The 13,341-nt window shown below is 36.5% G+C and overlaps 1 protein-coding gene across 2 annotated transcripts in view; it reads right to left on the bottom strand.

Moving 5' to 3' along the window:
• adam19a (ADAM metallopeptidase domain 19a) overlaps positions 1-13,341 on the bottom strand; it is a 206,338-nt gene that overhangs the window by 77,225 nt on the left and 115,772 nt on the right. For both annotated transcript variants that reach the window (XM_040140979.1, XM_040140981.1), the window contains one exon: positions 2,654-2,735. In XM_040140979.1, the coding sequence (XP_039996913.1) occupies positions 2,654-2,735 (82 nt within the window). The remainder of the gene's footprint in view (positions 1-2,653; positions 2,736-13,341) is intronic.

Below are 13,341 nucleotides of genomic sequence, written 5' to 3'. Positions count from 1 at the left end.
GTGAATGAAACATAATTAAAGAAAATTCCACCACATTACAGTGTTGTATTTCAATCTGTAGTTTAGATTTAGTTTGTTATGTACTGCTGGAATGTTTTTACTTTGTGATTTGTAATGAGCCAGTTTGAACATAATCAGGCCAGAACTAAAGGCAAGAACATATTCTTATTTTCTTTGGTTTGGAACTAATGAACTGAATTACAGGTTTGAAAGTGACTTAAACAAAGTGAAACATTTTTACCTTTCTAGACTGTAAAGAAACCTCAGCTGGGACTGCATGCATTGTTGCTGTATTAATACTAACTATTATTTGAGACAGTTATGTAGGCCAACCCATTTGATTTAAGATTAAACTAACATTTAGCATAGCAAGCTGTTCAGGTGCTTTTAGTTGATATATGAAAATAAAGAGATGTTGATGTATGATCTAATACATTATATATATTGGGAACCTGAGGTAAAGATTTTGAAATTATTTTTTTGCAAACAGTCAAGACTTTGGAAGAAAGCCTTTTTCCCAACACATGTTTATCTTCTGTCTCTAAGCATTAATGTTTTTCCACATGGTACTCTTCTGTGAAGCCTGTTCACAGAATTTATACAATTTTATTGTAATGCCACCACTTTATCCATCTTAATTTAACCCCATCCCTTTCCCCTGAATGATTAGAAAATCCTGGATTAACAAACAATATTAAAATGAAGACATTTAATAAAATTGAAATCACTATGCACACATGATGTATGACAAATGATGTATGAAAATATGAATTTTGAAGATGCATTATTATGAATGTGAAAACTACTTTTCATTTTAATTTTTTTATTAGCAGACAATATGCAACCTAATCTTTAGAATTAAATTCCAAACAAAATTTTTGCATTTGATTTTGTATTATGTCCTGAGTTTAGCTTATTTACATTGAAAATTAAATTAAAATGGTTTTCCAAATGATCAATTGTATGAGGAATTACTTTGAAAGATTTCACATGAATGGCCTGGGAGAACCTTGTAACTATGATCATTTTAATTGTAAATGGAAGTGGGTTTAAATTAGGACATAATTTGACTAACTTTAAAAGTTCAATTTACACTTGGTAAATAAACTGCACTTATATAGCGCTTTTCTAGTCTTATCGACCACTCAAAGTGCTTTACAATACTGCCACATTCACCCATTCAAACACACTTTCATACAGCACTCTTTTCTATACATACGGCGCTTTCTACATACGCTCACACATCGATGATACATTGGGGTAAGACTTCAAATGTAAAATTGAAAAAAAAAGTTTTAATTTTTTCATGTATTGTGCAATGAGTGAATTTAATTTTGGCCACCAAAGATTTCCATACAGGTTTCATTGTTTGGTTTTGTGAAATCACATATCACAAAATACCAATGCTGTATTTCTTTTATGAGATAATACTACATAAAAGTACAAAATAAATCATATTCAGTGATAAGATCATAGTAGTATAAATCTCAAAACGGTATTATTTCAAATGTAAATCCTAATAGATGTGCCGTCCTCTTATTGATATGATAATTGATATGCAATAATTTTTAATGTCCTTCTTGAATTCATAAAATCCCAAATCACACACTTATATGTAAAAGGTTTTTATCCTACAAGCTGATATGAATACCATACAGAAATTAATGGAAACCAATGATGGCCTGAGGATACAGTAGTAATTCAAATAATTAAAATACTGTTATGTATTGGAAAAGAGTTGGCAGTTACAGTATACAACAAAACTGAGTACACCCCTTTGCAATATCACTAAAATGTTAAATTATTCAAAATTGTATCATCTTGCAATAATTGTGTGATTTTTCTGTTGAAGTGTAGGGTATTTGATCTTATATATAATTTAAAAAAAAACAGGGTACATAGACCACAGTGAAAATATAGGCCCCAAAGTGCAACCTCAATGCACCAAAAGTGATTACACCTGTTATTTCCAGTTAAAGCTAATTGTATGACCAAGGTTATAAAAGAACCTGTGAACATGGCTCCACATAGAAAGGAACTGCCTGAACAAGTAAGAAACCAGAATGTGCGACTTCATAAAGCTGGGAGAGGGTAACAGAGCATCAGTAGGTTACTGAACATAAGCTGCAACACAGCCACAGTGGTGAGGAGGTATAGGAAGAGCCTTACTACCAATTACAGAAGGGGCAGTGGCCGTCCTCAAAAAATGATGACATGCAAAACTTGCTATTTATGCCACCTTGAACTGAAAAACAGATTGGTAAGTGCTTCTGAAAAGGGTGCGAAGGACATGGCATCAAGTCAACCGCTATGGACGGTGTCCAAGAGGAAAATGAAAAGAAGCCTGATGAATGTTGGAGGCACATTCTTTGGTCAGATGAAACCAAAATAGATTGGTTTGGGTCAGATGAGGTCCAGCATGTTTGGTACGGACCTGGCCAAGACTACCAAAGTGTCAACATAGTGCTGAGCATGAAAGCTGGAGGTGGTAGTGTGCTGATGTGGGGCTGCATGAGTGCAAAAGGTGTGGGGGAAATTACTTTGTAGACGGCACTATGAATGCAAGTTTGTATATCTAAATACTGAATGAAAAGATGACTCCCAGTCTCAAGAAGCTTGGGAGACTTACTTCAACCTGTTGCTTTATACTTACAGTGTAATTCAGATTGGTCACAGTCACTGGCTGCCCATCTTCTTTGTAGTAGGTCTCTGTGAAGTCTGGACCTAAAAGCTCGCTGGGAAAGAAAAAGAGAGGAGAGGAGAAAAAGATGGCAGGTGAGATAAGATTTAACTTTATTGATACCTGTTGAATTAATTTCTAACAGTGGCAGGTGGAAATAGGACAGAACAAAGAAAAATAGTCTGATGCGATGGTCACACAGAACACATTTTAGCAATTTTAGGATCATTTTCATTTACAAATCATTTTATACAGTGCTTTTACACTCCAGGAACTTGTGTTTATCCCTTTGGAGCATCTTTCTTTTGTGTCCAGTTGGGTGAAAGCACTATTATATCCACCAGAACCAAATGGAGAAAATGGAGACCAAGTAAGCCGTAAATGTATTTGCTCAACCTTGTTTAATCATCAGATGTCACAGTATAATAAGCAGCAGCAGACTGGGAGTGCCTCGACACAACCACAGGTTTTTTATTCTTTAGTAAGCAAATTATATTACCTGATGACATTAGCTAATGTCATTAGCTAATGATATTAGTGGATGAAGTTAGCTAATGTGATTAGCTAATGATATTAGCTGATGACATTAGCTAATGTCATTAGCTCGACTAGCTAAGTGTCTAACAGCAGCTGACTGTGGGGTTGCTTAACAATAACAAAGGATGTTTCTTGAGCTACTTCATGTGAAGAACTCTTAACAGTCAAGGCAGAGCAGTTCCCCTCAGGTTTCAATGCTATGTAGTGTTTTGTATCAGTTTAGTAAATTAGAATAAAGTTAAACAGGGATATTACTATATATCAATTACATGCTGTAATAAACCACCAACTGCTACTGCAATATTAAAAATGTAAAGAAAATCCCATGATGACCTAAATTTCATCAAGCCTTCTTTCCTATATTCTCTCACTTCTTAACACTTATTATCACTACAGATTTTATATCTTTCCCATATATTTTTTCAGAACAGAGTACATATTATAGAACAAACACTTAAGATTTAATTCAACATTTAATCATGATTTAATCAGAGCAGAAGACGACTATCTTCTATTTGATGACGTTTGAAGAATGTTGCCTGTTAGGCACTCCCCATTGCGGATTGATACTATCCCCCTAAAAAGCACTTTGATGTCACTCATTGGGGATTGCATGGATTGTGGCTCGGGAGCTACAAATTTTAGAAGAAAGCCATAGTTGCAAAAGAGCCTCATGAAAAAATGTCACTGATGCTACATCATGGGAAATTTAGGATCCAGCATTTTAGAAATTTGCCCAATATCAGGGGCTAAAAGTCAGTATATCTTGGATCTTGGATATTAAATTAATGGAGTACTCCTTTACAATGTTATGAGTTGCTCCCAGAAACAGTAAGGGGGCACTTTTAGACCCATACTGTCTAATATCAAATATTATTCTCAGTTTAATTTTACAGACTAGCTGGCAGACATGTTTGCATGGCTGGGTAGTCAGTGACAAGAGGTGGATCCAGACAGAATTTAAGCTGTTGGTTGAATCTTTGAGATGGAAACACATAAACCAAAGAAACACAAATATGACTAAAACTCATTCCTGTTTTGCCTCACTTGCCCTCTGCATATTAAATTCAACTAATGGATTACATGACTGAGAAAATCAACAACCATTTGGGTTCACGAACCTTAGCTCCTGAGTACAATGAACAGGCAAAATGCAATCACCATAAAAATGACAGAGAGTGGTAACCTTTGTTCTTACCATGCAAGCTCAGACTAATGACAGTAATTGCCTGATGTGTGATACCTCTTTCTATCTCCTACTACACTTGCCTACTGAATCTCTATTTTGAAGAAAGTGCAAAGTCAGACAAAGCTTCAAAAAAATGTATAGCTTCTTCCTTTGCTTGCTGACGTCCCCTGTATCATTTTTTGAAATTGCCAAGCTGGATTGCAAAAAGCATTATCTCCTCAAAATTAAATGTTGGATCAGCAGGACCAGAGTCTTTCATATTGATGGAGTTAGGCGTGGATAACAAAAAGAGACAGCGAAAGAAAAAATTATCCAAATGCTTTCTTTGCAATTGTATCACACTTGATTTATGTTAGTTACTTATCTCATGCAAATTCTTATCTTGTGCAACTAAGCTTGTTTTTATTCACACTTTTGATAGCACTCCGCTGAAAGAGGACTTGCAAAGCGCTGCTAAAGATAAAGAAAAGAGATTATTGTTTGATGTATCCTTAAAGGTCACCTTACAAAAAAAATGAATTGGCTCCATTTTAGCCTGCAGGAGAAAAAGGTGACATTTGTCATGTCTGAGAATGAAGGAGTTGGTTGTCAAATGCCAAGATGACGCTAGGCAAACGTTTCAGTGTTACCGATGTATGGATCATTACCATGACGCCTAGCCTTATTCAGCCTATGTGTGTGGTTGAATTACTGACCAGGCAGGAGAAACACACCAACAGCAGATCCCTGAACACAAATGGGAAAATGGACGACGGACATGAAAAGATGAGCCCAATCTCCATTTGGTCCCGGGGGCCCTATTGTATTATTCATTGAGGGGGATCGTAATGGAACTTAATCCAGCTTTCTCACCCCTTTTACTCCAGACAATTTGCTTTACTATTTAAAAAGACTGTCTTACGTTGCAATCCTCTAAAGTTAATTCGATTGAAGCTGGTCCACAGACAGTGGTGTGCGAAATTCAACTCTATCTTATTAAGAGCAGTATTTACACAGCATTTTCATCAAAGGGAGAAGGAAGAAAAAGTTGATTGCTTTTCATGGCAGGTCACAGTCTTTCAAGCTGTCAGGACAGTGTAGAAGCAAAGATCACAGTTAAATATCTCGTATGGCTTAATTGAGAACCTGGCAAAGAGTGAAATTAACTTCTCTGAGGCTTAGCAGATACTGGATGAAATGTGTACCCACAGTGATCACCTGCATATATGATAAATGACCTTTGTACTGAAGCAAAACAATACAGCACTGATCAGTGTTTGTGAAATGTGTAGAGGTCAGCAACTCAAGCAACCAAGCTTGATTGAAGCTGTCAGGCTGTTAGGTTCAGGCCTAAGTTTAGGCCAATTTTCAATACTGTAGTTAAGGCTCAGGTACATGACTCAAGTGTTACTACTATGTTTATAAATAAAAAATAAAAATTAATATTACTACTGCAGTTTAACTTTCAATGTTGACTATACTGCTTACTTATATTTTGTCTTTGTTACATCTTACACATATGTGAAAAGGAGCGATATCTAGCCAGTTACTAGCTAGCAAACTGTGTTTCCATGATTGAGATTCATAGGAACTAAAGCGTTAAATAGGAAACGGAGAACTTTTAACCATCTCTGATTTATCAGGTTCTGTTCTTTGCGAATGTAGTTGTTTCACAAAGACTGTTCTGGTTGACTGTTGAGGGTGTGTGATGGTTGGCTCAATAATGCTTGGTGACAGATGGATTACCACTGTTTATGTCGGAGGGAAAACTATGTTACTACAGCCTGGATTTTATTTTTGTGGCTCTAGCCATTGGTTGTATCAGTTCTTATAGCATTGTACTTAGCATAGAAACTGCTAAGATCTGGAAACAAGGTGACATCTCCAAAAACAGATCAATGAGGCAACAAACACAACCAATCAGAGGATCAGACTAGTTGTAAACAACCCAACAATATATCAAGATAAGCTACCAATTTATTTAGAGGTAAAACTGAAACTGAGTGCACCTGCAATGTTGCTCATAATTGCTTGTTGCTCAGGAAAACTTTGAGTGAGCACAACTGTGGCAAATATAGTAGGTCAAAATTGAACCGGGAAGTGAACTGTTATGCTGTGATGCAACAGACAGCTAACCTGAGGGTTTGTTTACAATCTGTCTGATCCTCTGGCTATCTTTGCTTGGCCATTTGGACCTATTTTTAGCAATGTCACCACATTCCAAGATCTCAGCAATTACTTTAGGAAGTACAATGTTATCCTACTGGTTTGAACTGGCCATAGGTACAAAATAAAGCCCAAGTTGTAATAAAATGCTTTCCTTTTTATATTTACAATCGTTCACTTGTGACTTGATGCTTTACTGTACGATGGAACGGCTGATATACCGGAGGTCCACACCAAGATTGTGACCGATATGTGATCATTCAGCCTGACTCACTCAAGGTAACTTTCAATTTGCAATCAGATGTGCACAATTTCATAACACCAGCTAATGCAAATTTTTTTTCTCACCCACTTGAATTAAAATGTATTTTATCATCTACTATTTAATTAGCAGTTGTAGCCTCCTTCTTAAATGTGTTGTCAGAAAGAGGTTTCAAACACTGTCAGACAAGTACTTTGTTTGAAGCATAGTGAGGAGGAGGACACCACTGTTGTCCTCTGAGGAAGGGTTGTTTGCCAAAACAAGTCAGTCTAAGTAATAAATGGTAAATGAAGGCCTCTGTACTAAGATATTTTCCTAGGCTGTTTCTATGCTGCGTTGCAGTTTATATACTGTGACTAGTACATCTGTGCCTGGGTTTTCACGGTTGCGCCTTAACGAATCAGGTCAGCTGTTCTGCATCAGTGTTGATGGTGAATGTACTGGTTTTGTGGGCAAGACAGCGTCTCTGCAGTCCTGCTGTTGAACTCCATCTACAGTATATACTTCATTTGTACCTAAACCAATGACCTTTGGTGGAAATGAGATATAGAGAGAACAAAAGAGACAAAACTGAAATACAAATGATATTATATATGGATAGTGGTTATTTTGGGGCAACACAAAAGACCATTTCTCCACACTGTAGTGTTATATCGCTTGAATGAACAGAACACATGAAATGCCTCTCCACAAAAAAAAATAATTTTATAGTTAGTGTAAAATTAAGTAACCGTGCTCTAGAAAATCCGGTGACTTGATTTGATTCTAGTGGTTAATTCCTCTGTTTTCTCTTCCAAATTCAAAAACCCACACTGTAAGGGAGGATGTGTGCAGACCTCACTCTGCCACATACTATGTTAAGTACTACGTTCTACCATGAATGCTCATTAAAAAAGTGTCAGTGGATGTGGAGCAACTCATCAGCAGCCCTGATACTGAATAATTACACAAACACACCCAGCTTTTTTCTCTATCTCACTGCGTCAGCAGCAAAGACACACAGTGCAGCGGGGGTCAAACTGCTGTGCTACTTCCAAGTTTAAAAGTAATGGACTCTTTTCAAGGCAGAAGGGAAGCAGACAGGCAGCCTGGCTTTGGTGTGTTGATCTCATTTGCTCTAATGAGCAGGCCAATAGAATAAGCAGCTGGACACAGCAATGTGTTTTCCTGGATGTACTGTAAAGGTGTGTTTTAATACCTATTATCTTTTCTTTTTTTGACATCTGATTGGTTAGCAAAGCTCCTATATCTTGGTTAAACAAGCTATAGGAGAAATCACAAGGGAAGGGGAGAAGAGAAGCAAATACTGTACTTGGGATAGGAGTATGAAGAGTGAAAGGAGGGATTTTTCTGTCAGAGGTAAGTGAAAAAGCAACAGGGTGCTTGCTTCTCAGATCTCATGTTACAAAGATATTGCTGCAGAAATCCCCCACATGGAGATCAGATGTTGTTTGTGTGTGATCCTTCAAGGTAAATACTGCTTTCCAACAAGAACAACAACTACAGACACTTGTTACCGTTGGTAACGGTTTGGTTAGGTTTTGATTAATCAATAATTCCTTTAGTTTATGTCATTAATGTCATAAAATAATACAAAACTACCCATAACAATTTCTAAAGTCCTAGATGAGCTCCTGAAATGGTTTTTCTCCTTTTAGCGGTCCCAAACCCAAATATACTCAATTAACAATGACACAAAACACAGAAGAGCAGGTCCATACATTTGAGAAGCTGCAACCAGCAAAGACTTGCTTTTTTTGAAGTAAAAACACATTCTCCCTCTTATAAAAGAAAAGTTGAATTCAGAAGCAATAAAACAAACCTTTTCTTAATTCAGTACACACTCAGAGGTTTGGCTGCTACAGTCTTTGTTGATCTGGTATGACCAGTACCTTATGGTGGCTAATGTTAGCAAACTTTAGATAGATATTGAAGTGTAATTGATGATTAATTAATGTGTCGTTTCTAAGTTGGCTCACTGATGTTACTGATCTTTTCTAATGTAACACTGTTGTTATTATTTCAGCATCTACAACCATTATCATGTAACTATCACTTGTGGCCACAATGCTGTTGTTCAGAAAATTTTACATAGGCTAGTTTTAAACACTTTAATCAACAGCAATTGTAATAATCAAATAATCTTTCTATTGGTCGATTAATAAGTTAATATTATTGTCTACATTTACACTGTGTCTTATATAGAATTGTATCCGGCTATTAGTGTACTAGCTGTGTATTGCGTGACCCATTAGCTCACAATAGGGATGAGAGTAAGTTCAGAAGCTTTATGGCACCGACTGATATGTTTCGGTACTAGAGAGTATCAAACATTTGACTGCAATTTGGTACCATTCAACCTTACTTAATAAATGATATTTTAGAAAAACAATGTATTAAATGACAATGTGAAAACAATGTGACAATGTGAAATGGGCTGCTTGTAGAGGTGAACCTACAGAGAATTATTTACTGAATCTGCTGTCCTTGGCTTTACTGAGCCTTATAATGAATTTCAGCTCACTGCTTAGCTGTCCGGACCACAACTTACATTCATCAGGTGGACACAAGCATGCCTCCAGATGAATGATAATGTTGCTCTGTAACTCCTGGATCTGGAAATAAGTGACTCACCATATCATCTTAAAAGGTTATGATAAGTCAATGTTGTGTTCCTAACTTGTTTCTGTTGCCCTCAAGTGGCCAAAAACTCTTTTATTGCAAGTCTAAGAAAGTAATCTGTTAAAATGTAATTGATAAAATCCTTCTGATGACTGTTTTCTATTTTGCCATGAAGCTGGTATTACCATAACTGCAAAAATAAAATTGAGATTGTTTATGAAAAGATTTTTTTTCTGCCGTGTTACATGCTGACCAAGCAATCACTTGCTCTATTAAAAGTCATTGCCTGTGGGTTTTTACTTTGTTGTTCTCAATAGAAACTGACAGGATGGGTGGAAACCCACAAATCCTGCAGAAGATAAGACTCAAATGTCAACAACACATAGACTCACCTTTGTGTGTTTCAAAATCTGATATAAACAGGCTTCTGCCATTACCAGACTTCATTTGCAAAGACAGGCAAATGTAACCAGTGAAATAGCTGTCTAAATAAATACATCACATAAAAATGACGAATAATGAATGACTAAAATATTCTGCTGTCTGAGGAGGTCTTATTCAGCAGTCATGCCTAAGGAACTAATAAGAAAACAGGGAATAACAGAGTCAGTAAATGGATCCAATGAAGTAAAGCTTGTCATTATTGTACGGAGCTAGCTGAAAGGATTTATCGGCAGCTGAATATTAAATATAGTAAATGCTTGAGGTGTAGTTGCTCTCAAAAGAAACTTTTCAAGGGTTACTAACAACAGTGTCATGCTGTCTTTAAAGCTATGAAAGTTTCTACTGTAGCCTGGCTACAGGGAAAGGTTCTTTTGTCCAGAAAGAATATGTGCTGACTTTTGCCTCCTGAAGCCAAAAACCAGAGAGACAGAACTTCTTGCTTCCTTATCTGTGTGGCTGCACACTGATGCTCTTTATAGCTCCATAGAAAATGGATTTTAAGGGATGGAGAAGGAGGATGTGCCTTTGATAGTATCCATGGTGATATCCCGAGGATCGGGCTAAATTTTCCGGTTCACTGATAAGTGTATGTGATGATCAGTTAAACATTCACGGCTAGAAAGAGAGATCACAGTCTCCAGGGAGCGTCGATTATCACTACTGTTAGGTGAAAAACTTGTGTTCCTACAAATTTTGCTTTTCTTGAACTAAGAGTGGCTTTGTATTTAGCTTCATGATGAAATATTTCTAGCTTTAGTCGTATTATAGGGGTTTTTAAGTCCTTTTAACAGAAAGGGTTGTTTTCTATATACATATATATACACACACACATATATATATATATATATATATATATATATATATATATATACACACATATATATACATATATATATATACATATAGATACATATATACAAAAATTATCCATTGTTATTTGTACACACCTCCTAAGAAGGTGCACAGATATCTGCCAACAGGTGAGTAACAAAGCTTACAGAACTTTAAAAAGATAATCTCTCTAACAACACACGCGCAAAGAGTCAGGGTCAGGAATACTATGAAAAACATATAGACTAACCAAAGTACTTGGTCTTGAATGTCAACATACACCGAAATAAAGAGAGAGCAGGAACGAGAGACCTGGGCTGAATAGAAAGAGCAGGAAATAGAAAGTAATGAACAAGCAGCAGCACGTTCATCACTTCTCAAAATAAAAAGGCCTGGATGGAATGCACAATATCTATTTTGTTATCCTTAATTTTGCATTTAGACTACACAATACTGTGAAGATGGTCATCGTGTCAGATAAGGTGATTCATGGTTCAAAGTTTAATGATTTGGCTGAAACACAGACTAAACAGGGACATTTTCATGTTCCATTAAAATGTCATGGAACATGTCAAAACAACTGAGAGAAGGTAAAAATGCTGAAAACTAGTGTTTATGCTGGGATGCTGTGAGGCTCTCACTGATGTTAACTGATGCTTGTAACTAACAACAAATGCACCATACAGCCAGAGTAAGTAGTCAAGGATGTTGAGATTTGTGAATGTCATAAAACTACTGCATTTCTGTCAAAATGTCATGGCAATCCATCAAATAATTGCTGAGTTATTTTACTAAAAACCAAAAATGTTAACCTCATCAAAGTCAGCAGGATTTATGCTTTGGGTTGTTGAGATGTTTTAGCCAGGAATGACTAACCGACAGACCAGCATTACCATCAGTAGAACCATGTTGCTACGATGAAGTGAGCATGAATGACATATATCTTTAAATTTTATGGCAATAAAGGATTTTTAATGGGCTTCGTTGGCATTTTTTGATGAAGGCATGCAAGAGGAAAGCCAATGAAGTGTGCAGATAGTGCATGAATGAGATTTGCAAATTTAAGGCTAGGCTTTGTTATTTTTGTGGTAATTGTGACCAGCTGATGCTGAAGACAAGGTCAGGGGATCTCAAAACTTACAAGGAATGGTTGCCTGAAGACCATCCAAATCCATACTAAGGTTAATGGCAATATGCCCAGTACTAATGAAGATTCATTGATCTGGACCAACCAGACCTTTCAATTATATGGTGAGTTCACATGCGGGACGAAAGGTAGCAATTGGAAAGATTCCCGGGTTCAGAATGTGCCAGGGTTCACGGCACTGGACAACTCATGATGGCAGAAGCCAGTCTTATTGCGCTGCCTTTCACTGATGACTGGAGATTCCAGCTGTCTAACTACCTTTGAACACTGAATGAATAATATCAGTCATCCAATATCAAGCAACGGTTGTATGATTGCAGAGTTGGTTTAGTGAGGGTTAAAATTACTGTGCAAGGTCAATATAGAACTACTTAATATCCATTAAATTAGGGATAATAACGGGACTGCCTAAACATACATATATGCATATACATATACATACATACATATTTACTTATACATAAATGTCCCCTGCCAGCCAAGGTCCACTGTTCAAGGGAATCTTAACTCAAGGTCCACTCATTAACTTTTTCAGAGCTTTAACCACATCTCAATCTCTCCATCTCAACAAAGCAAACTCTTTCCACTGTGGAGGCAATCAAATGTTGCTGGAAGCCTCCGAAAAAACCTAGTAAGTGGACCATGAGTGAAGATTATTTTGTCATTCCTGAATTACCTTGAGCTAAGACTTTGGCTAACACAAGATATCAATGTATGTGTGCTTTTTCATGCACTTCCTATTAGTTGGCTTAGATATATCAAACCTTTCAGAAAAATCAGGTTGCCAGTCATAATTATGATGTTATGGACAGAATTTAGGAGAAAAAAACTGTTAATTTAACTAAATTCCACATTACATTAATAATTATGTTAATTAAGTTGGTCATGCTGCAATTAAGGCAAAAACTATTCCTTTATCATTTAGTCCTAACTATGTTAACTAAATCAAGTAAATAAGGAGGAATACTTACATGACATGACACTGGCACTCCTATTTTGACATTTGATTTTCTAGGTAAGCCGAACATTTGTTTGCTTGTGACTGTCACATATAAAGAAGATCATCCGCCTCAGACTCCCTGCCGAACACTTAGCTAAACTTTACAGTGGTCTATAAAACAAGCCGCATTCCAGTTATTTCTTCTACCATTTTACAGAAAATACTTAACAGCAAAACATTATCAGGAGATACTGAGAAAACAGAGAGAACGAGCAGGTGACACAGAATGAAAGAACAGTGGTCTATGTATATACCTGCATGTGCTGAATAGGTTATCATAAATCATTAAATGAATGGAAAAACTACAAATAAGCCAGATGTGGCTTAATTATCCCAACATGCAGTTGTCTGCACTTTCGGATTTCTCAGACATTATGTTGTTTAGTTCTCAGTCTACTCGTATAGATGCGCTGATGCATACACACTCCTTGAAAGCAGATATGGATGATTATTGTTTGAAAACTGAGAATATGCAAACTGCAAA

Source organism: Xiphias gladius, chromosome 12 (genome assembly GCF_016859285.1).
Source record: "Xiphias gladius isolate SHS-SW01 ecotype Sanya breed wild chromosome 12, ASM1685928v1, whole genome shotgun sequence".
NCBI classification, from domain to species: domain Eukaryota; kingdom Metazoa; phylum Chordata; class Actinopteri; order Istiophoriformes; family Xiphiidae; genus Xiphias; species Xiphias gladius.
Note: the sequence above shows the minus strand (reverse complement) of the source record. Positions and strands in the feature narration are given on the sequence as shown.